This window comes from Macrobrachium rosenbergii, chromosome 58 (assembly GCF_040412425.1).
Source record: "Macrobrachium rosenbergii isolate ZJJX-2024 chromosome 58, ASM4041242v1, whole genome shotgun sequence".
NCBI lineage: Eukaryota > Metazoa > Arthropoda > Malacostraca > Decapoda > Palaemonidae > Macrobrachium > Macrobrachium rosenbergii.
In genome coordinates, this window is record NC_089798.1 from 24,391,403 (window position 1) to 24,415,876 (window position 24,474).

General features: G+C 42.9%; 2 protein-coding genes across 2 annotated transcripts in view; both read right to left on the bottom strand.

Annotated features, from left to right (window-relative positions):
- Wwox (WW domain-containing oxidoreductase) overlaps positions 1-24,474 on the bottom strand; it is a 663,476-nt gene that overhangs the window by 528,432 nt on the left and 110,570 nt on the right. The window contains exon 3 of the mRNA XM_067102038.1: positions 12,282-12,518. Within this exon, the coding sequence (XP_066958139.1) occupies positions 12,282-12,518 (237 nt within the window). The remainder of the gene's footprint in view (positions 1-12,281; positions 12,519-24,474) is intronic.
- The window catches only part of LOC136837166 (uncharacterized), a 195,276-nt gene that overhangs the window by 14,269 nt on the left and 156,533 nt on the right, over positions 1-24,474 (bottom strand). The window lies entirely within an intron of this gene.

Here is a 24,474-nt window from a genome sequence, read left to right on the forward strand (position 1 = left end):
TGTGCAACTGGCACAGAAGGTCTGGTCTGAATGGCAACCTCCTTGGCCAATCCACTACTTTCTCCAGTAGCTCTGGAAACCATGATCTTCCTGGCCACCATGGAGCTATTAGGATCATTGACACATCTTTGTGTGCTCGAAACTTTTTCAAGACTTCTCCCAGCATCCTGAAGGGAGGGAATGCATAAAGGAAGAGACCCGACCAGTCCAGGAGCATGGCATCCACCGCTACTGCTTCTGGGTCTGGAACAGGAGAGCAAAAGAGAGGTAGTCTGCGGTTTTCCCTCGTTGCAAACAGGTCTAGCATGGGAGTTCCCCAAATCTTCCACAGGCCTTGGCAAACTTTCTGGTGGAGGGTCCATTCCGTCGGAATGACCTGGAGTGACCTGCTGAGGATATCCGCGCTTACGTTGAGAGCTCCCGGGATGAAGCGAGTTACTGGCTCTATGTTCTTGGTTGCCGCCCACAAAAGCAGGTCTTTTGCGATCTCGAACAGAGAGAAGGAGTGAGTGCCTCCTTGTTTCTTCACATACGCCAGAGCTGTGGAGTTGTCCGAGTGAACTACTATCTTTTTGTTTTCCACCAGAAGCACGAAATGTTCCAAGGCTAGATGTATTGCCTTCAACTCTTTCGCATTTATGTACCAGTCCCGTTGGGATGAAGACCAATTGCCTGACACTTGAAGATTCCCCAATGTTGCTCCCCAACCCTCGTCTGAAGCGTCGGAGAACAACATCAGGTCTGGGTTCCTCTGTCTCAACGACAAACCTCGCTCTAGTTTGCTCTTGTCGTTCCACCACGACAGGTCTTGCTTTACTCGAGTGGATAGAGGAAAAACAAACGAATCCGCGTCTTTCTTCCTGTTCCAGGTCTGCTGTAGGAAGAACTGAAGAGGTCTCATGTGTAGCCTCCCCAGACTGACGAACATCTCTAGCGATGAGAGGGTGCCTAAAAGGCTCATCCATTCCTTGGCAGAACAAGTCTTGGCTGCCATCAGGTATCTCACTTTCAGCAGGCATTTCTCGATCCTTTGTGAAGTCGGAAAAGCCTGAAAAAGAACTGAGTTCATCCGAACTCCCAAATAAGTCAAGTCTTGAGATGGAGAGAGTTGCGACTTTGGAAGATTTACTATGAGTCCCAATTCGTCGGTAAGAGAAAGGGTCCTTTGTAGGTCCTTCATGCATTGGCCTTTGACGGAGACCGGATCAGCCAGTCGTCGAGGTAAAGGGATATGTGAATTCCCTCTAAGTGAAGCCATTTCGCAATTGGAGCCATCGTCCTTGTGAAAACTTGTGGGGCTGTTGATAGGCCGAAGCAAAGAGCCATGAATTGAAAAGTCCTGCCTCTGAACACAAACCGTAGGAATTTCCTTGATCTCGGATGGATAGGGACATGAAAATATGTGTCCTGGAGATCGAGGGACACCATCCAGTCTCCTTCCTGCAGGGAATTGATGACTGACTGCGTGGTTTCCATCTTGAATGGTGTTTGAAGCACAAATTTGTTCAGGGCGCTTACGTCGAGGACTGGTCTCCATCCTCCTGACGATTTTGGAACCAGAAACAGACGGTTGTAGAACCCCGGAGATGAAGGTTCGAGGACTGCTTCTATGGCTCCCTTCTGAAGGAGGGAAGTAACTTCCTCCTCCAACACCACAAGTTTCTCTGAGTCCCTGGATGATACGATGAAGTCTACTGGCGAAGACTTTAAAGGAGGACTTTCTGAGAAGGGAATGGTGTAGCCTTCTCTCAGAACGTTGATCACCCAGGGTTCTGCTCCCTTGGCCTCCCAAACTTGCCAGAACGTCTTTAGTCTGGCTCCGACCGTCGCATGAAGGACCTTGAACGCATCGGTTGGTACCCCTGGATTTCTGGGGATGAGAAGAGAATTTTCCTCTTCCTCTAGCATGGGAAAAGGGCCGAGAAGGAGTACCCCGAGAAGGCCTAGAGGATACAGGGAAAGAAGGCTTGGGTACTACTGGAGAAGTCGAAAACCTGGGTCTTTTCGAAGAGTGAGCCAGTAGGTCTTGAGTAGACTTCCGCGAGAGAGCCTCCAAAATTTCCCTAACTAATGTGGCGGGAAAAAGAGATTCCTTAAACAAAGGAGCAAAAAGTAGAGCAGATTTCTGGTTCCTGGAGACTCCTCTCGCGACAAACGAAATCCAATGTGCTCTCTTCTTCAAAATGCCTGTAGCAGTCACTGAGGCAATTTCTGACGTTCCGTCCATGATGGCCTTGTCCAGGCAGGCCAAAATAGCATCAAGATCCGTAGCAGTCTTGGGGGGAAGATCACAGACTTTCACCTTCCTGCTCAAGGCTCCTATAGACCAATCAATAAAAGAAAAGATCCCCAAGATCCTATAGGAACTCTTCACCAGATGGTCAATTTCCGAAGACGAGAAACCGACTTTGGACGTAGAAAAAGCTGAGCGACGGGCAGAATCCACAAGGCTGGAGAAATCCCCTTGAGAGGAGGCAGTGTCTCCCAAGGAAAAGACTTCCCCAGTCTCATACCACGAACGAGACTTAAAAGACAGTTGTGAGGGGGGAAAACAGAAAGAAGTTTTACCCTGAGATCTTTTCATGCTCAACCATCCTTCTTGCCTTCGGAGAGCTCTTTTCGCCGAAACAGACAGGACCAGCTTCAGAAATCTAGAGGATGGAGGTTTAAAATCCTTGGCAAACTGCGTAGTTGGAGACGAAGGGGTAGCTGGAGCAAAGTCTTCTTGAAAATGTTCTTCAAAAAGTTGTAAGAGATGCTTAAAGTTGGACGTAGGAGCAGACGGAACATCATCTACTTCCGAAACATAGGAAACTGGGGAGAGAATCTCTGAAGCAGCTGGAGCACCGCGGATAGAAACGTCTCCGGGAGCCAAACTTGCGTTATCCTCTTGAGTGTCGCCGAACGTCGCCGAGGCGCCAGGTGCCCGACCCGCGTCAAGCGTATCCGAAACGTGAGCTTGAGAGGAGTCAGGAGCCTTAGAAGATCCGAGAGCCAAAGAGGCGCCAAAAACCACGGTAGCGCCAGAAGCGCAAACGTTGTGCGCCTTAGAAACGTGCTGTGGAGAGGCGCCAAGCGCCAAAGTAGCGTCGGGAGTGCGGCAGGTGCGGGCGGAAGTGGCGCCAGGCGCGCGATCGGAAGCGGTGCCAGGCGCGCGAGCGGAAGCGGCGCCAGGTGCGCGAGCGGAAGCAGAGACCGGAGCCTCAGGTGCGGAAGGATCCTGAAGTGCTGGTGCTTTAAAACCTTCTAAAAGTCTCAAAATCTTGTCCAATTTGTCCTCTTGCGAAAGGTTGGCAGGAACCGGAGGCATAAAAGCCGGCTTGGGATCCAACGGGAAGGAAGCCACTACTTGCATGCTAACAGGAGGATCAGGCGCTCGCTTACGATCCGTAGAACGCACATCCGGACTGCCTGAAGAAGAAGAGATCTCTGGGCTATCCCAAAAGCTACATGACGGAAGAGGAGAACGCGCCGAAAGTTTCTTGATAGGAACTTGACCTGGAGAGGAAGCTCTGCGTCTCTTCAGCGGCCTACTAGACTCTGACTGCTTCCAACTCCTCCTCGACGAAACAGAAGCACTAGAAGACACTTCCGTATCGCTTTTACTATGGCGAGCTGCAACAGCCTGGGACACAACAGGACTGTTAGAGGGAGCAACTGCTCGTGAGCAGACCCCACTCGCCTCCCTTCGGCTTTCGGCATGTCTTCTCCCTGAGCCCTGGGAGCCGGACAGAGGCCTAGACCTAGGAGCACGAGGGGGACGAACAGTCACCTCCTCCACAACACTATCACTCGCAACACTTCAATGTTTAGACATCGCACTCACATCCTGGCCAATCTTCTCTATCGCAGAGAAAAGAGCCGAAATCTTACCATCAAATTCTGCCCGAAGGTCTGACACGGTAGTGGGTTCGGAAACAACAGGTTCCGGGGCAGGAATAGGAACAGGAGGGGTAACAGGAACAGAACAAGAGGCAATACTACTCCTACTCTGGGAAGAACTGGCCGAAGCCTTACGTGCCCTATCTTTACTTAACTTTGCCTGATATTTAGCCAACTTTTGCCAATCAAACACAGACAAAGACAAACACTCATCACATCTATCCAAATTTGTACACAATTTCCCTCTACAGATAGTGCAAAAAGAGTGAGGGTCTATGTTAGACCGAGACATTCGAGTTTTACAACCCCCAAGCAATATCTAATTTGAGATCCTGAATCAGACATATCTAGAAAAAATCCCAACCAAAGCCAAAAAACAAGCCAGAACCGTCGACAAAAGTGGGTACTTCACCAAAGAAAAGTCGAAAAGCACCGATGAATTTCCTGAAGAGGAGCAGACGACTAGTTGCCGGCCCCGACAGAGAAAATATGATTAGTTGTTGATGGAAATGGATCCAGGTACCCCGGTAGAGGGCGGGGTAGTCGTATCACCTGACCATATATTAGCGGAACCGCCAGTTTTGATTTTTCTGTCGAGACCGAGAATTACAGCTATATGTAAACAACAGGTAAGTTCATGTATAAAAATTTTAATTCCTGGTTGGATGAGTCTCAGCTTGTTCAGGCATGAGCCATCCTGGTAAAAGACCCTTATTATATAAAAATAAGGAATTCATTCTATTTATATCACACCTTACACCTACGGATAGGAATAGAGTAATATCCACATTAGGAAAAGAATTTACTACTACTATTTCAGAAGTTTTTAGAAACTTCCTTCAGGGGAATTTAACGCGGGATAAGATTCAGGTGAAAAAACTCAGAAGGTGCAGGAAGGAGATCCGCGAAGTCTCTTTGAAAAAGACTCCATTACTGAAGAAGAAGGAGATACTTAAGAGTAGAAAAGGTGGCGCGATTTTATCTGTATTGCTTCCCATAGCTGCAGGATTAATAACGAGTCTCTTTAAATAATAACATGAAGGAATTCTATCTGCTCCCGAGAATAACTTACGAAAGGTTAACGAAAGAAAGAGGTGGGAGATCAGCAGAGATTGGTAGTAACAGCGACAGTAGTAAAGGTGGCGGTAATGATAATAGTAATAACGGTGATATGAGTGAATTTCATGAACCGGTTCCTCTCAACATTTACAAAGCGAAGGGTGTACGTAAAGTTCCGGCGGCAGTTAAATCTGTTACACCTCCTCCTCTTCTAGATGTTAAAACGAAGAGAGCTGTTGTACCGTTAGGCGCGATTAAGCAACGCGTCACTCAAGATCGTGGAAGTCCGTCCCTAAGTAACATCATTCCTATATCGTTTAATGAGAGTCAAATCCCTTACGCCACTGGCATAATCAAGTATCTACGAAACTCGGGAACTGTCAAGTGGGACACTGAAGGTAATTTATTACCTCCCTTTAACGGATCAAACATTCTTAGAATGGTAAAAGAGTTTTTAGGAACTAGAAGAACTAACACGTTAAACATACAGGATTATCAATACTTGATTAACATGGCAGGTATCAAGGAGTGGATGATAAGAAATATTGCGTTAAAAAAACAGTTGAATATCCGATAGGAACATAAACGTGGTGCGGGAAAAATAGGGAATGTAACGAGGAGGAAGAGAGTCGAAAATGTTTCATGGACTGCTTATTAGGAGCTTTTGCGAGGTAAACGAGTTATAACAGGAGGTTGGTCAACACCTGTCTGGACATGTACACTCGGGCGGTGCGGGTGTGACCTGTACGCGCCAGAAGCAAGAGGTTATCACACATTCGCCCGGTACGCCGTACGTATGAGTGAACGGATGAGTCAGAATGTGGGAGAGGAGGAGGAGACTAATGACGTGACATCGCATCCTACCTTGAACATGCTTCAGCATGGTCAGGTGCAGGCGTCAAGGGAACCATATATATACAGCAGTCGAGTGGACGGGAGAGACGTATACCATCCAACTTTGAGAGGAAGAACTCATAGCAGTGATCCGAGATGGAGAAAGGTTCATCATTTAAACTCATCCTCGGTTCCTTATCCGAACCTCGATTCAAGTCGAGGACGGTTTGCCTAGTAACCGCTACAAATTCTGTAACGTGTCGAAATTACGGCCTGGTGAAGAATATTGCTGAATTATATCCCTATGGAGATGTCGCAGGGCTTAGATATTCTAAGCCTGGAGCAGGCTACGCCGCTGGCAGGGACCGGAGTGATGAAGGCACCGCTATATTAAATCAGCCGCCGACGACCGTTGCAGAGGGGAGAATGCAGGAAGCTGACCTGCCACTCATCGTTACTCTGGCAACGCAGTACGGTATTGGTAAGATGGTGGAAGTGAACGAGTACGCGCAATGTAGTATCAAACATTGCCGCGAGAAGGAGCATGTTGAAAAGCTTCGCAAGGATACGGAAGATCAGAGAATTGTTAACTTCTCCGCATCAGTGAAGAACTTGAAAGAAGAGTTACGCAAGGAGGAGTATAAACATATATGATATATCCTCTTTCCTGCAGGAATTGCGAGGAGCGGGAGAGTGGATGGGGTGTGGCTGGATTATTACATGTCGACACTGTTATCATTTAGTGAAGAGATGAAGTCATGTGGGAAAACAGTCTGTATTTTAATCAGGAAAGAGGTCTTAACTGAACTCGAGAATAGGAGTGTGAATGACGTATATATGAAGAAGCTGATCACTCAGTTGAAGCAGCTGGATTTGCTGGTAGACTCTCCCTTCTCGGGAAATGTAGAAGTGAGTAGGGACGTTTGCGGTGCTGATAGAGAATGGGTGCCGTAACCTATGACGGTGTAAATAGCATGTTATTATCGCCGTTATTAATATTTATTGTTATTATAATTAATACCTATCTGTAATCATGCTGCCATAATGATATAACAAATAAAGAGTTGCCAGAATAATAATATTTCATTACCCCTTAAGAAATAATGTGCATACATGCATATATAACAGGTGAAGTGTGTAATGACCGTAGTCTGCAACAGACATGGCTAGTGATCACACATTATATGTGAGCAGTATAGGGTGTCTGGACACTTATCCAGAAAACTCCCCGTGTAGGTTTAAAAACAGGTTACCTTCGCCTATAATTCTGAAAAATGGAGTAGAATATGAAATGGGACTGGTCTCCATCATGTTCCCCAGTCTTTATTATGCTATACTATCGAGAGATGGTGATTTCGCTATACATTTTACCACAGTGTATCGCGGAATTCTAACACCTCGTAGACACAGCTTCACTTATAGACCATTGACAGGGATTCTGGCAGGGGATATGGGGAAATTAGTACAGGTTCTTAATGACGATATTGCAGACCAGTTGAAAGTATATTACGATAAAAGGTTTAAAACTGTTATTAAGGATGGCGAGATATTCGAGTGGAATGACAATCGGAAGAGGATACTCATTACTCAAGTGAAAGGTGCGGATGCGCAGCCCGGGTGCTAGGGTTTGAAAGTACGGTTGAATATAATATTTACGGGTCGAGAAAAATCAGAGGACATGAGTCGCACGTCTCCCCACTCGACATCTGCGGGGTGGATTATATGTACGTTTATTCAGATGTCATCCAACCAAGTCCCTTCGCAAGTAATCTAGTAAATATACTGGACTGTTTCAGTTTAGAGAATGGCAAGGGAAAGGGTATACATAACACGATATATAAACCCTTGAATACAAATTTTCTAGACCAGGTTTCAATTATCATTACCGACCAGAACGGTCGAGAGATCCACTTCAGTGACGGGACGAGTGTCACCTGCGTGCTTCATGTGAGGCCTAGATGAGTATACAGTATGCGTGTATATAATTATAATAAACTTCCCTTCTGATCCTTTTATTCGCATTCACACGGTTGTACGGAGAGGTACTTACAAATATACACTCCTCTTTACTATAGCTTTAACATCATCTCTCCTCTCCAAAACAAATAAAAAAGATAAAAAAAAAAAAAAACAGTCTGGGAAGTATCTGCAATAGACATGAGAGTGGCTTTTATCCCGCCTTCCGAGGCTGATTTAAAAAATTTATTTCTAGCAGACCCGTTAAGAAAGGGTGGAGGTCTGGAAGATATATCTATATTTTATCCCGGGTATAGAAAAGGAGCAGGTATATTTTCGGCAGTCTCAGGTATTGCCCGGAGAGTGCTACCCTTCCTTTTCAATGCTGTTAAGCCTGCGGCTAAAGAATTTGGGAGGTCAGTCCTCTCTGATGTGTTAAATGAAAGGACGCCATTAAAGGAGTCTCTAAAGAGGAATGGTGTTCGAGCTGTTAAGGCTGTGGGGTCTTCGATTATTGAACGGAGCTGGCAGGAAGAGGTATACAGCTTCAAGGAGGAATGATAAAAGGAAGAAGAGGAAGTCACGTGAGCAGGGTATTAAAAAGGATGTATACAGCTTCGTTTAATTCATTCGAATAGCAGTAGCAGTCTCGTACGTGCACGCATCCCTAACCTCCCGCCCTCAGGTACTATAATATATATGTACAGTATATATACAGCGGAGAATGGCAGGTATCATCCCGAATGTACCGGGAACAGGCAATAAGATTCCCGTACCCTCATACGTTGCCGGAATATCTGAATTATATCCGAATGTGAACAGACGGAGAATTATCGAAAGTTCGATTAACTCGAAGGAGAGAGTTGATTTCATGCCGAGTAATGTATCCGTAAACCAGATTCTATCTGACAGGTATATTGAGTTTTGTATCAACAGCGTTGTAGGTTCTTTCGTGGACTTGTCTAGCATTGTGCTAGAATTATGTCTTAGAGTGTCTAGACAGGGTGCGAATTTAGCAGCTGATCAAAATATAGCGTTTACCAACGGAATAAGTAATACTCTTTTTAAATCCGTATCCGTATTTTTGAATGAGAAGTTGGTGGAATCATGTCCAATATTTCACTATCAATCATATATCAAACTGTTAAAAAATATAAAACCCGCTTTGATGGCTACGTTAGGGCGGAGTGGATTTTTTTATGACGATTATAATGAGGCTTTAGGCATAACTAGAATGTTCTCAGCTAATACCTTTCAGGACGCTGCCAGGTGGGAAACGAGTGTCCGGAAGGTATACATACCTACTTCCCGCTGCTCCTTGATCTGGCGAGTATTGACATGTATTTGCTAGATTCGGTGAACTTGAGAATTAGGTTGGAAATGGCTAATAACAACTGGATTATGAGCACGGATGGAAATGGAGGGTTGAACCAGCTGGATGTGGAGAAGGCGAAATTATGGATTGATAGGGTTACCCCGCACTATAACGCCATGTCCGCTTTAAATGAGGCTTTATCAGTTAAACCGTTACACTATGTATTCGATAAAACATTGTATAAAACGTACATTATCGGGACAAATGAATCATCTATATTAATCGATCAAGCATTCGGGACGTGTATTCCCGAGAAGTTAACAATTGTCCTGGTTGACATGAGGAATTTTTCAGGAGAATATGCCAGGAACGGGTTATATTTCGAACATTGCGAGTTAAGTAATGTACATATCACCATCAACGGTAACACTATATATAATATTCAGAGTACTTTTCCCGGGAGGGTAACGCAATTATTTTACGAATCACAGAAGGCAATTGGGGCCGGACATGAAAACATAATTTCTTATAATGCTTTTAAGAGGGGGAGATCTATTTTGTGTTTTAGTTTCACAACCGAGGATATGGAGGATTCACTACCCGTCGAAATTTCCGCTAGTATGAGAATAACCATAAGGTTGGCCGGACCTGTGGCAACGCCTCACGTAGTGATGCTTTTCGGAGACACGAAAGGTATTTTATTGGTTGATTCTGATAGGATAATCCAGTGCGACGTTAGGGGGTGAGAAAAATGGATACTAGTGAATTAGAAATATCTTTAAAAGATAGTTTAGGACCGTTAATTAGTTATCTAGGTATATTCGCTTCGGATGATGTAGAGGGGTTTATTAAACCGTCGAATAGAAATAAACCTCTAGTCTTTATATCTAACACTTTAGAGTCATCTTCGGATATTAATAATATAGGTCACTGGGTATGTTTCTACTTGGAAAGGTCGCCCAGGAGTGTGATTATGTTTTTTGACAGTTACGCTATCAAACCCGAATTTTATTCACGCGGATTTTCTAGATTTCTGCGTAATCATTCTGAATACAGCGTTTACGAACTTTAAAGGCAAATACAGCCGGATCTTTCGTATAAGTGCGGACTTTACGCCCTGTTTTTCGTACATTACGTCAGTCACCATGGGGCAGGGAATATGCTGTCGAGGTTGAACGAGGTTTTTTCTGTACACCATTTACACGCGAACGATCGCTGGGTAACAAGATATTATTTCAAATATTTCAAAAGAGCAAAGTGCTCAGATTGGAGGTGGGGCAGTAAGAGAGCTAATACTTATAACGAATGTTTAAAGCTGCGGAATCGGACGTTCTGAGGTCAGCTGTTACGTTCTGTATCCTGTTCAGGCTTCGTTCAGGTTAACTACCTGTTCTGACACGGAAGGTAACGTACATGTGGTTTACTCTGTTATTTCTTGTTTGTGCGCACAGATCATTATTATTCCAATACTTCATATATACTTTGCAAATGTTCTTCTGTTGACGTTTCATTCACAAATAAAAAACTTTACAATCTGCAAATATTCTTTTTATTGACGTTCTTTCACAAATTAATATTTCTTAAATTTTTGTTCCAGAGAGATACTTATCAACCGTGCCACTGTAACATCATCCATGTCGAGGATGGCTGAATGTAATGGTTTCAGAAGCGATTTCCGGGAATTTTTGCTGAATATCCGGAATAACTTGAAGCGGGTAGGAAGTATAATCGCCAGGGGCGGGATCGCCGTCATGAAATGCATACCCATCTTCCAATATGTTATGTCTCGTTGTCCTGTTGTCAGTCGCTAGCCAATAAAATTTCCGGTTATAATACTGTGTTTTTTGTTTTTTGTTCCTTAAGGCTATGCCGGATATTTTAATCTTATCAGGGGACGTCTCAAGGCAGGTCGTGTTTGCCCATGTCTTATCTTATCATAGGCACCTGGTCATAGGTCACTAATGAAGCAGAGAAACGCTCTCTCGGATCACTAATGAAGCGGAGAATTGCTCCTCTCCCATCCCTCCTAAACTTGTAAGCGAAGACAAACAGGGCGTGTCATGTTTGCCCCCAGACTTGCGGTCTTATCACAGGGTACCTCATCCCAGGAGTCAATTTGCCAGGTGGAGGTCTCGAGTACGTATATGGAAACACCATGAAGAAACTGTACTGATTTCCCCATATCCCTCACCAAAATCTCTGTCAACAGCCGATAAGTCAAGCTGTGTTTATGAACCGTTAGAAATTCCTCGATGAAGATAAGGAAGGTCTGATTTAATGAACAGGTTTACAACACCTCGTGCACGTACACAAATAAATGATACGGCAGTTGAAATATCTCATGCACGTACTTGATATAACTGCAATTTGTAAATAAAAAAAAATAACTCGTGTACGTATATGGAATAAATCATAAAATGCCTCATATACTGTAATGAATCTAATTATACTCCAGGTAAGGAGATGAACTCTTATCTCGGCCAGGTCACCCTTGATAGAATCTCAGGTACAGAGATGGGGTGGGGTGACAGGTGTTAGGGATTGAGGCATTTCTAAGTTAAGGAAAGGTCTGATCTGATGAACGGGCTTACAACACCTCGAGCACGTACACAAAATAAATGATACGGCAGATGAAATATCTCATGTACGTACTTGATATAGTTGGAATTTATAAATAAAAACAACCCTCATGAAGTATATGGAATAAATCATAAAATGCCTCATATACTCTAATGAATCTGATTATAACCCAGGTAAGGCGACGAACTCTTATCTCGGCCCGGTCACCCTTGATAACATCTCAGGTACAGAGATGGGGTGGGGTGACGAGCAGAAGGAATTTGAGGCGTTTCTACACAGGAGGTGATTTGGCATGAGGGGATTTGGCATGAGGGGATTTGAGCATTTTTCCCCTACTGCTACTGCCTAGATGAACATATCACTTACTAACACCACCGTTAACAATTGTGACAACAGTGATGTGACTTGTTCAATACCTTCAATGTAGCATCTGTAGATCTGCTGTACTGGTATCAAATCTGCGGCATAAATCTCTAAAATAATCTATGGCACAAATCTCGAAAATTTTGCATTTCTTCGATTGCTAACCCATGCTCAAAGTAAGTCACGGTTCTGCTGAAGTGCTCTACAAACAATGACTACGGGCAGCACTTCACAATTCAAGTTAAACAGAATCATCAAAGCTGAACAGTATCAAGGCAAAAGAGTTACTTACCAACACCACAGTTAGCACCAGTGACTATCGCAAGTCGACTAGTTAAATCTCTTCCATGAAGAACCTGGAGACCTGTTGAACTACTATCAAATCTTTGTCGTAGATCACCAAAACTCTGTGTTTCCTCGACTGCAAATGCTAACCTTGGATCAGTGTACGTTGTAGTTTCGTTAATGTGATCCACAAAGAGCACTTTTGAATCTTCAGTGATCTGCCTTTCCCACCCATACGGCAATTCTGTATAATTTAAAATCATAATTCTGTAAATAATATTTCAGTGAATTCATTGTACATTACAGTCTTAGTAAGACAAATATATTAAACATTATGCAGTAATTAGCAGTCAAAAACAAACTGATCATATCTGTAAGCTCTCATTTGTCACCAAAATGTTAAAAATATGCATTTTTTTTATTAACTTGCCAGTTACTGGTCATAACAAAGCCTGCATATCTAAATACACTTAACAAGGATTTATCCCCTCCGCTATAGTATGGTAATATATAATTTTCAATTTTTATTGATTCTAAAATTTATCTTAATCGCTCTTTCATTTGATTTCTATTAGCCATTACTGTTACATACCAGGTTTCATAAATAATGCAATTGGAAACTTCTTTCCTAGGAAACTGGATTTCACTTGAATTTATAGTTATTCAGTATCAAAACAATAATTGGATGTTGAACTCAGTTTCTTTGTGGATTAACAAAAAGTCATCTAAGATACAAATATCCAACTGAAGCTTTTTTTTTTTACAGAGCCCGTCTTTATCACTAGGACCAAAGAACAAGGTGGGGTAGGGATGCTTTTCCAGAAATGCTCTTCTGATTCATGCCTTAGCTTGTAAACTACCTTAGCTTGTAAACTACAAGCAGACAACCCAGACAACCTGTGATTAAGAAAGCCTTAACTCCTATGGTTATAAAAGAAAAAGGATTTTAATTCCTCCATAGGAAATCTTCTATTTCCTTTACATATATATATATATATATATATATATATATATATATATATATATATATATATATATATATATATATATATATATATATATATATATATATATATATATATATATATATATATATATATATATACATATATATATATATATATATATATATATATATATATATATATATATATATATATATATATATATATATATATATATATATATATAAAGGATTTTGACAAAGGAAAAATCTATTTCTGGGGGGAGACCTGTGTCACCCAGTGAAATAACCATTCAGCACTTATTTCTAGGTAAATCCATAGCTAAATCTACCAGAGAAAAAAGCTAAATGCAAAGCTGGAGTTACTACCCCCAGTGCGAGCTCCATAAAATGGAGTCGTGTATATGAAAGGGTGAGACTGTCACAATCACAGGCCTCCGCCCTGTAGACATTCCCAATGTCAAAAGTCCCCCAGAGCGAGGTGCCGATACAACGCCCGCACCACTCGCGGACTATCAACAAACCAGCGCCACCTGCATTCCATGTTAGCACCCACCACCTAAGAATGGTATTTTAACTAGGGGAGGAAAGGAAGAACAGAGGTGGGTCACCGGGTGACACAGGTCTCCCCCCAGAAATAGATTTTTCCTTTGTCAAAATCCTTTATCTGGGTTATACAACCTGTGTCACCCGGTGAAATAATAACAGAGAATCAAAATACCATCGTGAAAAAGAAATAAAACTATAATTCCAAAAGATTTTTAATTATCCAAGTTGAAAATTATATATAAATACATAAACTATAATAAGGTGGGGGAACTATGTCCCGCAAGACAAGAGAACATTAGAACATGAAAAATGTACTTAAATGCTAAAAACAGGGGACAAATACAAAATGCAACATGGTCAGGAGACAGGCTGTGAAGTATGCCTGACCCGGAGGTGATGGTAAAGGGAATAAATGAGGCAGGTAGGTGGGAGGAAAAGTGATCGAGGTTAAAGAGATATAAAAGGAATTAATTAGAGGGAGGAACAATGCTTCCTGCCGCCACTGTGGTGAATTTCAGAGCTTCTAAGGATTTCAAATAGTGGCGTTTGAAAACCAGGGGAGATTTCCACCCTGTATATTTCGTAAGATCCTCAAAATTCATATGATGAAAATAATTAGTGGAGGTGGCCACTGCTCTAATGTCATGGACCTTTGGAACTGATTCTGGGTTTGCTTGTTTAATAAAATATAAGATCTGTTGTCTGATGGCCTTCATAGAAATAGTTCCTCCACCTTCCCTCACAAACAGAGGCCCCGAAGTTATTTGAGAGGTCCTGTCTAAATAAGCCTTTAAAGTAAAGACCGGACATAGTGATAGGTCTTGTGGGAGGGGAACGACCTTCCAGGGAGACCATCTATCTCGAGGATCTTCATTCTTAGCTAGAAACTTAAGATGAGGGGCTAGCAACACTTCACCTGATGGAAGGAAATCAATATGATTGGGCTCTCTAGACAGGGCAGACAGTTCGGAAATTCTAGCACCTGAAGCTAAACTAATTAAGAATAAGGTCTTCCTCAGTAAACTTAAGAATGAACAATTCTGATTATCAGTTTCTGATGCTAATTTAAGGACGTCATTTAAGAACCAGGAAACTGTGTGGACGGGTTACTGGTCTCAAACGAGCACATGCTCTAGGGATTGAGGAAAAATAAGAATCCGTTAAATTAATATTAAATCCATGTAAAAATATCTTTTTCAAAGCTGATTTGGCTGTAGTAATGGTACTAGAGGCAAGACCTTTTTCAAATAATGACCTAAAAAATGAGATTGCTAGGTTCGTGGTCATTATAGTTGCTTCAGATTCTTTTAAGAAGAGTGCTAATTTCTTAACTACTGAGTCATATTGTCTGAGAGTGGATTCCCTTTTGTCTGATTCTAGGAACAAAGTGTTAATAGGGTCAATATTAGCATCTTTCTGAGCTGCAAACTTCATGAAATCCATAAAGCTAGGGCATTCTGAACTCTTGAGGAAGCTGACACAGTCTGAGTTTGTACTATTTGCGTCAGTTTTGGATTGGGGATCTGTAAGCACCGAAGCTTCAGCTCTAGAAGAAGCGGGAACCTGTTGCTCTTCGGTCAATTTGGAGCTACCAGAGCCACCTGACCTTTGAATGTCCTGAGCTTGTGAAGGACTTTCATTAACAGGTTTACTGGAGGGAACAGATAGATCCTCCGCCACTTGTTCCAATCTATCGACATTGCATCTGTGGAGTGAGCCAGAGGGTCCAGGTTGGGAGCCACATAACAGGGAAGTTTGTGGTTGCATTCTGTTGCAAAGAGATCTACTTCGAGACCTGGGACCTGACTGCAAATCCATTCGAATGATGTTTTGTCCAAGGACTATTCCAACTCCAGCGGAGTTGTCCTGGATAGGGAATCTGCAATGACATTCCGAACTCCTGCCAGATGAGTAGCAAACAGATGCCACTGGTGTTTGTTTGCTAAGGAGAATATTGCTATCATAACCTGGTTGATCCGGCTCGACTTGGAACCTTCCCTGTTTATACAATGCACCACCACTGCGCTGTCCAGGAACAGTCTGATATGGATCAGACTGTTTGGACGTAGCTTCTTCAAGGTTAGAAAGACTGCCATTGCTTCCAGAACATTGATATGGAACTGGCGGAACACAGTGGACCATGTCCCCTGAACTTTCTTGTGTTGAGAGTATCCTCCCACCCGCTTAGGGAAGCATCGGTGTGAATCACTAATGCCGGAGGGGGAAATTGGAGTGGTGCTGAATTCGATAAGCTCTTGACTGTTGTCCAAGGCCGGAGTCTCTTTTTCAAAACTGGCGGAATTAGAGACACCTTGTCTCTGAACCTGACGTTGGCCCGGCTCCGCCATACCCTGTTTATATCCTCCAGTTTGGTTTTCAGAAGCAGATCCATTACTGAAGCAAACTGAAGAGAGCCTAAGACTCTTTCTTGGGTATGGCGGGAAGCTTTCTTGTTCTTGAGGAACTGTCTGGTTGCCTTGGCTATTTCTCTCCGTTTGGCCGGCGGAAGAGATAGTTTGTGTGAACGTAGGTCCCACTGGATCCCTAACCATTGAAAGCGACACTCCGGTACTAGGCGGGATTTCTCCCTGTTTATCTGGGAGCCAAGAGATTCCAGAAAACCGATTACTATGGCTGTTGCTTTCCGGCATTCGCTGGCGTTGGGTGCCCAAATTATCCAATCGTCCAGGTATGCGGCCAGCATGATCCCTTGAGACCGTAGTTGCTGAACTACCGTATCTGCCAGTTTGGTGAAAATTCTGGGGGCTATATTGAGACCGAATGGCATGACCCTGAACGAGTATGCTTGTTTTCCCAGTCTGAACCCCAGATAAGGAGAGAACCTTCTCGCAATCGGGACGTGATAATAAGCGTCTGAAAGATCTATAGAGGTGGTTACAGCTCCACGGGGCAGTAGGGTCCGAACCTGCGAGATTGTAAGCATTCGAAATTTGTCGCATTGAATGTAAGAATTTAGACGGGACAAGTCTAGAATTACTCTCTGTTGACTTGAACCTTTCTTTGGAACACTGAACAGTCTGCCTTGAAACTTCAAATGTCTCGCTTTCTTTATTGCCCTCTTTTGTAATAGATCCTTCACGAAGTCCTTCAGGGCTCTGGACGGTGATTGATGAAACCTGACTGGGGGGGAGGACCTCTGCTCCAACTCCACCCCAAGCCTTTGGAGACTATGCTCTGGGCCCATGGACTGAAACTCCATTGGTGCCGAAAATGGTACAACCTCCCACCTACCTGAGAGATCTCACTGGGCGGGAGATGGTCTGCCTCCTCTGGAACCTCTGCCTCCTCTTCCTCGGGAGGAGGAGCGAGGTGCTGCCCTACCTCTGAAGTAACCTCTGGCCCTGGTTCCCCTTGCATTCTGGATAGAACGAAATGCCCCGTGGCTTTCATATGAAGCATTGAAAGCCGGGGAAGAGACATACGAGGGGGCAACGAGGGACTGATGGGCTGGTTGAACCAGCACGTACTGAGGCTGAGGTTGGGCATGGGAGGTTGAAGGCTGACCGGGTGTGGGGACCTGGACAGCCTGCAAGACAGTCTGAGTTGGGAGCCGTTTAAACTTCTTAAACCTCTTCCCGGATTTGGGATGAGGTCCAGCGGACTCCGTCAGTTTCCACTTATATGGAAGGCCCCAATGAGAGGAGAGACTTTGATTGGCCCTAGTCGCTTCGGCTAGGACCGCATCTACCTCTTCTTGGGGGAAGAGATTAGCTCCCCAGATGGAGCTCTTCATAAGCCTGTTAGGCTCATGACGGATAGAAGCTGCGAAAAGATGTGCTTCCGGCAGTTCATCCAGGCCGTGATGAAACACAAAATAAGCGCACCAACCAAAACACAACGGAAAAGGACGCGTGCTAAAATGGAATGCAGGTGGCGCTGCTTTGTTGATAGTCCGCGAGTGGTGCGGGCGTTGTATCGGCACCTCGCTCTGGGGGACTTTTGACATTGGGAATGTCTACAGGGCAGAGGCCTGTGATTGTGACAATCTCACCCTTTCATATACACGACTCCATTTTATGGAGCTCGCACTGGGGGTAGTAACTCCAGCTTTGCATTTAGCTTTTTTCTGTGGTAGATTTAGCAATGGATTTACCTAGAAATAAGTGCTGAATGGTTATTTCACTGGGTGACACAGGTCGATAACCCAGAAATATATATATATATATGCATATATATATATATATATATATATATATATATATATATATATATATATATATATATATATATATATATATATATATATATATATATATATATATATATATATATATATATATATATATATATATATATATATATATATATATATATATATATATATATAAATATATATATATATATATATATATATATATATATATATATATATATATATATATATATATATATATATAATATATATATATACATATATATATATAGAAATGAGACCCAGATGTGCCACTTTCCCATTTATTTACAAATAACTAGCAATATAAAGCTATGTACAAAACATGCATGTACTGAGAAAGAAACTCTACTAAAAAACAGAACCTATGGAAATTAAGTAAGAATACATGATAAACAGGCAACGCTCACACGGGTGGGCCTTGTAGTGATTTGGAGAGAAAATTAAAAATGGCAAAAAAATATGGCAACATGTTGTGGCCAAAAACCCTATAAAGGAATGCATATTTGGAACCTCTGTTAATATCAACAAAATAATCATATTCATTATTACCCCCAAACAATTGAAAACACAGAGCGACTCTATGAAAGAGCTGCAATAATTACAACTGCTATTTAAAAGCACGTCTAATAGGAACGTTACTAGAGTTCGTAAAAGTATTTGTAAAAGAAATACTCTTTATCTCTAGGTCTTTCTACATTATCAGGTGGCTACAGGTTGAATTTTCTCCCCTATTAATTGATGTTATCACAACTAATTTCATCTTACTGGAATTATGTATCCTTGTTATATTACAAAGATTCTGTACCAGTTTACTACTGAGTGTTTAACAATCTGTCAGGATAGAAATAGATTCGTCTCACTCAACTCTGTAGTATTGTTTATACTTTGTTCAAGAGATAAATTCTAATGAACCACATTGCTGTTATAAGTCTAACTAACATATGTATAAAGAAAAATGCCACCTGCACTTTAGCTGGTTATCATTTTAATGTATGCTGCATTAGCTTAGTTCTGTGTGAAATTCAGTACTTAATTTGTGACCATGAGTCAACAATATTGCTGGGTCATTTTAAGAAATTTATTCCACAGACAGCACATTTAAATAAACGCAGATACCTTGAGCTTAGTGTTAGGAATGTTAGATTTAAGCATGCCCTCGAGCCAAACTCTCCTCCAGAAATGAGTGTAGAGTGGTCATGGCAGTTATATTACTATAAGTTCATTCTCGTTGCAAAGGCAAGGATTTAAGAGGGAAGTCATTAATTAAGATATCAACGGCCCTCTCATACAGACCTTTCAACCTGAAAGGGCATGGGATATCTGTTTAAAGGGGGAGTTGTAACATTTATTTGGGCCAATTCATCTTAAATCATCTCAAATTCATCAACATGAAAATGAATAGAGCCCTGTTAATAGGCCTCCTTAAAAGTCAAAGTGAGGTGGTAGTCCTGCCGTCTCAGCCAGACAGGAAATTCCATTCCTCATTGTTTCCATTGTTCATCCCCCTCCTAAACTATCCCATAAATTCTTGCCTTTTAAGACTTCGCGTGTTTTTAACCTATTTCCTCTGGCTGGTTCATCCCCTTCAGATATGTACTGGCACGAACTGGAAGAAACTAGCCCAAAACCAGTTTACAGTGGCTGGATGAGGTCAAAGAAGGTCGAGAAGATGAGAGATGGGTCAGAGGTTCCCAGAAAGGGCTAGCGAGTGGACGCATTTTCTTCCAGAGCCGAGAGGTGGCCTTCCCACCTTGACACAAAGGACCTTGGTATCCAGGCATTACTCCATACCTACAGCAGTAGAAGAATTTCCTAAGACTGGAAGTCACCCTTGCTTCATGCTGTGAGGCCTAAATTAATTCAACAGGTACGTGTCTGTGAAAGAGGGGTTCTGGCCAGTCTACTTTTCTTGCAATTCTCACGATTCTTTTACTGAAGTACCTTGTCTTCTATTTTCTGTCTGGCAATTTCTTATGTGTTAAAGTGCTAAACAGTGATTCATGAATTATAATCCCCCCTTAAGCCTTCCGCCTTATAGAGAGTAATTCGTTAGGCTGTGCATAATTGACACTCGAAGTGACCATATACTGTTCTCTCAATTGCAGAAAGGAGTTCGCAGTCTTATGTTACTGCATATTCTGCTGTTTCCAATTCAAGAGCCCTGTCCTACATGGAAAAATCCTACAGTTATTAGGAGACTTTAATTAACTTTGGATAGACTGTGCCATTAATCTATCCATTCCCTTATTTAATCATAGCTGTAGACACATGTATTAATAAAGGCCTGGGTTTCAATTCTGTTTCTCCCAGAGAGCAGGTATTTACTTTATTTTATTGTACGGATGCGGTGTATTCCCACTGTGCTTCAACTGAACAGGTGAGTCCCTATTCCTAGCACCAATAACTACAACAATATATATATATATATAATATATATATATATATATATATATATATATATATATATATATATATATATATATATGTAATTCTAATAGCCACAAAGCCCTCTTAACTTCTCGAATTCTTCGCGCATTTTCGGATATGCTTGTAACTACGAAGCCGAAATATCCAATCGGATGAAGAAATTGAAGAGCCTGCGACCGGTGTTCACAGACTCTTCAATTTATCATACCTCATTTCGGCTTACTATCTGGAAACGAATACTGGGGGGTTAAGTAATCACTGGCACCAAAGGGGGTGGGGGTGGGAAGAAGGTGACAAGTAAAAATAACCGAAAACAAAACATCATAGTGTCTAATCCATAGTTTTTGAGGTCGCTGAGATGAATGGTGACACTCCTGATACCCTTTAAATACAAGTTCAACCCTGATACGAATGGGGGGTGAGAAGGGGTGAAATATAAAATGTCAAAAATGCTGGGCAATGTAACTGAAGCAATTATCTTAACAGAGGGGAGAGAGAGAGAGAGAGAGAGAGAGAGAGAGAGAGAGAGAGAGAGAGAGAGAGAGAGAGAGAGAGAGAGAGAGAGAGAGAGAGTTTATTGGTTGTCATTCAGTTTTCCCAAGCAGTGCCAGGTTGGTCAGCTAGTATAAATTTTTTACATTACGGTATATTTCACTTTCATAATTTACGGATAAATTTCTCATTCATAATTCTATTTTTTTTATATATGTTGACTTCAGAGAGAGAGTAATGTATGATGGATAGATTTTCTTGCTATTTTTATTTCGAGTAAACATTTTATATACAATTTTTTTATTTTATGGGTATATTTCACTTGATTTCAGTGAGAGAGGGAATTTTGATTTTTTCACTGTACGTGGGATAGCGTAAGGGGAGAGACACAGCATATGGATCATCTCCATGGCAAATCCCTAAAGATTTTGATACTTTTTGTATTTTTGTGTGTAAACTTTACTAGTTTTTTTTTTTTTTATAAAAATAATAATTTAGATTATTTGCTGTATACAACTGCAAACATTTAGAATATGTTGATTTGCATGGTGTTTTATATGAGCATGTCGGCTAAGAGGCCTTCCCCAGGCCAAATCTCTTCAGCCAGATGCGTTGCCACTTATCACCTGTAGAAACTTTTATAATCAACTTTCTGTGGTAAGTAGAGAAAATTTTATAGAATTTTTTTTGTTCCATGTGCATGTGCATGCTATTTCCTTTCTATACATATATTTCTGAAATTAGCGATGATCAATTTTAGCCTGGTATGGGGGTTTGCATTACCTATTGGCCCGTCCTGTAAGGGTTAAAGTATATTTGATGTCTGAACTATTGAAATAGGCGTTATAAGCATTTCTGAGTCCAGCCCCGTGTCAGCCGGTGAAATTCCATACTAACACGAATTTCTAGGTATAAATTGCTAGATATACCAGAGAAAAAAAGAGCTTTCAGGAATGCTGGGGTTACTACCCCAGATCGAGCGCCTTCCCTAAGGAAGACGTCGGTATAACCAAGGGTGAGTGAAAGGATCACAACCACAGAGCTACACTCGATAGATATCCCTATGTCAAAACCCCCGGAAGAGAGCGGTGAGCCGTTACAGCTCCCACACACAGGCGACCGCCAGACCGGCGACACCAGCGCCACCTACTACATTCCATTTTCTAGCACGTGACTGTTCACCCTCAGAATTTTTGTGCTTGTGCCTTTTTGGGTGTTTTCCTGCTTTTCGACATGTCTTCTAGCAGTTTCACCATCTCTAAGTTAAGTACCATCTTATTGTGGGGTTTTTTCGATAAGTTTGGCTGCATCTGTCCTTATTTCACAATTATGAGATTGTTGTTATGACGCCACGGCGTCCCCAGCCAGCCATGCCGATCATGGAGGCGACCCCTTCAGTCTTTTTCTGTCGGGGTTGTCTCTTTGTCGTTATATTACTTATCTGTTCCCCGATCTCTTCCTGGCGGTGTTTCCTGCGGTGGTTTTATTGGAGTTTTGTTTAATTTTTCTATGAACCCCATAACGAGTCCCTATAGGGTCCCCGTCATACCCGCTTAGATCTCCCCAGGATGAGTTCCTAGTTGGTCTTAGTTATTTACTATTATTATTATTATATTTTGGCGTTGGTGCTATTTATATATATATATTTTGTTACCTCTTCGGGGTAGCGGCAGCTCTAGGTCTAGCCGCTCCTCCGAGGTAGGCTATGCACCTCGCATGAGCACATTATTCTTAGAAATTATTCTTATGTATATTGTGTTATTGTGATGGTTTTTATATTATGTCGTGTGTGGGTTTTTCTCCCTTGCCTATCATGTTAGGCTCGTATTGCTTCCTTGTCCTCTCGCCCTCCTCATAGGTTAGGTGTGGAGTGGTTCATCGGGTTGACGGAGTTTTGTTGCGGTTTCCTCTGTGGCCGTTTTTGGGGGTGGCAGAGTGAGCCCCTTTGTTCTCCCCCTTCTTTTCGAAGGAGTAGAGTTCATTGGGTGTGCCTCCTCTAGGCTATTCGCCTTTTTGCCCCCTCCTTTTCGGTCCTGGTTGGTTCTCGGCACAGAATTTCTCTCCCTGTTTTCCCTTCCTCCACCCTTCCCTTACTCCTTCCGTTAGCCTAGGCTAGGCCTAAGCTCGGGTATTCATCTAGGCTTTGCCTAGTCAGGAGTTGGGCGTTGAGTTCTTGGTCGCATCCCTTCCCTCAGGAGTAGGCTTGTCCTGCCAAGCTCATATTATATTTCTTGGCGTGGCGTGTGCTTGCAGTCGAGCGGGTGAATCATTTTCCCTTGTCTCCTGTTTTCACTCTCGTAGCCTACTCCTCTTCCCTGCCCCCCCCTCCCTCCCCCCCCTCATCTCAACCAGCTCTTGCCCTTCTCGTGCGGGTGACGCTAGATGGCGTTTTCTCCGAGTTGGGGACTCCCTCTGGTGGAGAGATTCGCTCCCTCCCAGAACTAGTCCCCGGCAGCGCTGTGTTTGTTTTGATGTTTCGTTTACCTCTCTCCAAGTTCAAGCGGGTTTCGAACATTCTTTCCTTGATCTTAATCACTCTCCGTCGGGTTGCTTTGGTTGGGTTGATGACGCCTGCTCCGGCTTATGTTATACTTGGCCTTTCATGATGGGCACCTCACCCACCTTGTTTCCCTGGCGGGGAGGTCCGAGAGAGGGGGAGTGAATGAGAGAGAGGGATACCTCCGGTCTCCGGAGTTGATTTTCTCATTTTTACCATCACTTGTATATTATATATTTATATTATCTGGCGGAGTGAGCTTCTCACTCCGCCACTATACTTATTTTATATGTTTATTGAGTCCGGTGCTCCACCCTGGGGTTCCGCCGTCTTTTTTGCTGGCAGCCCTTGTGGTGGGTCCCTGTTGTCTCAAACTTTCCGTTCCGCCGGAGTATTCCGGTGACCAGAAGTATCTTGCCTTCCACTCTGTTTAATTTATGGCTTGGTGGTCTCGTCCCTGATGAGGGGTTTTTCTCTCCACCGGAGCATTCCGGTAGTAAGCGGAAATACCCTGGCCTTCCAGCTTTAGGTTACTTAGAGTGGTAGGTTCATGTACTTTTTTACACTTACAGACTGTTCGTTGTGAGGAGCCGGGGTGCACCGCTTCCCTCCAGCAACCATATGGACACATGGTGTGCCGGACCCACGCTGGCTGTGCGGTCCGGTTGGATGACCTAATTGTCTGGCACCCCGACGGCTGTGAGGTTTGCTTCGCTCTGTGCGCTGGCATCCAGGACGAGTCGGTAAGATATAGCTTCTCCTTTATTACGTTCCTCATATCGGTGTAGTGCTTATATGGTTTTCGAACCTACTTTCCGTTCAACCCTAATTGTCCGTTCTCTTACAGGCGGACGAGTCCTCCAAGAAGACTTCTCTTGAGTCTCTCCGCGCCTGGGTGGCTGGGTTCGGAAGAAACGTTCCGTCGGGGAAGCCTTATGTCCTCGATGCGAAGTTGAGGGACCTGCTTTATCCCGGCGCCCGGGTGGCTGCTGCGGTTCCGGAAGAACTGGCCACCCCTATCATACAGCAGATCCAGGGATGCGACCCAGCCACCCCAAGAGGACATCCTGTACGCG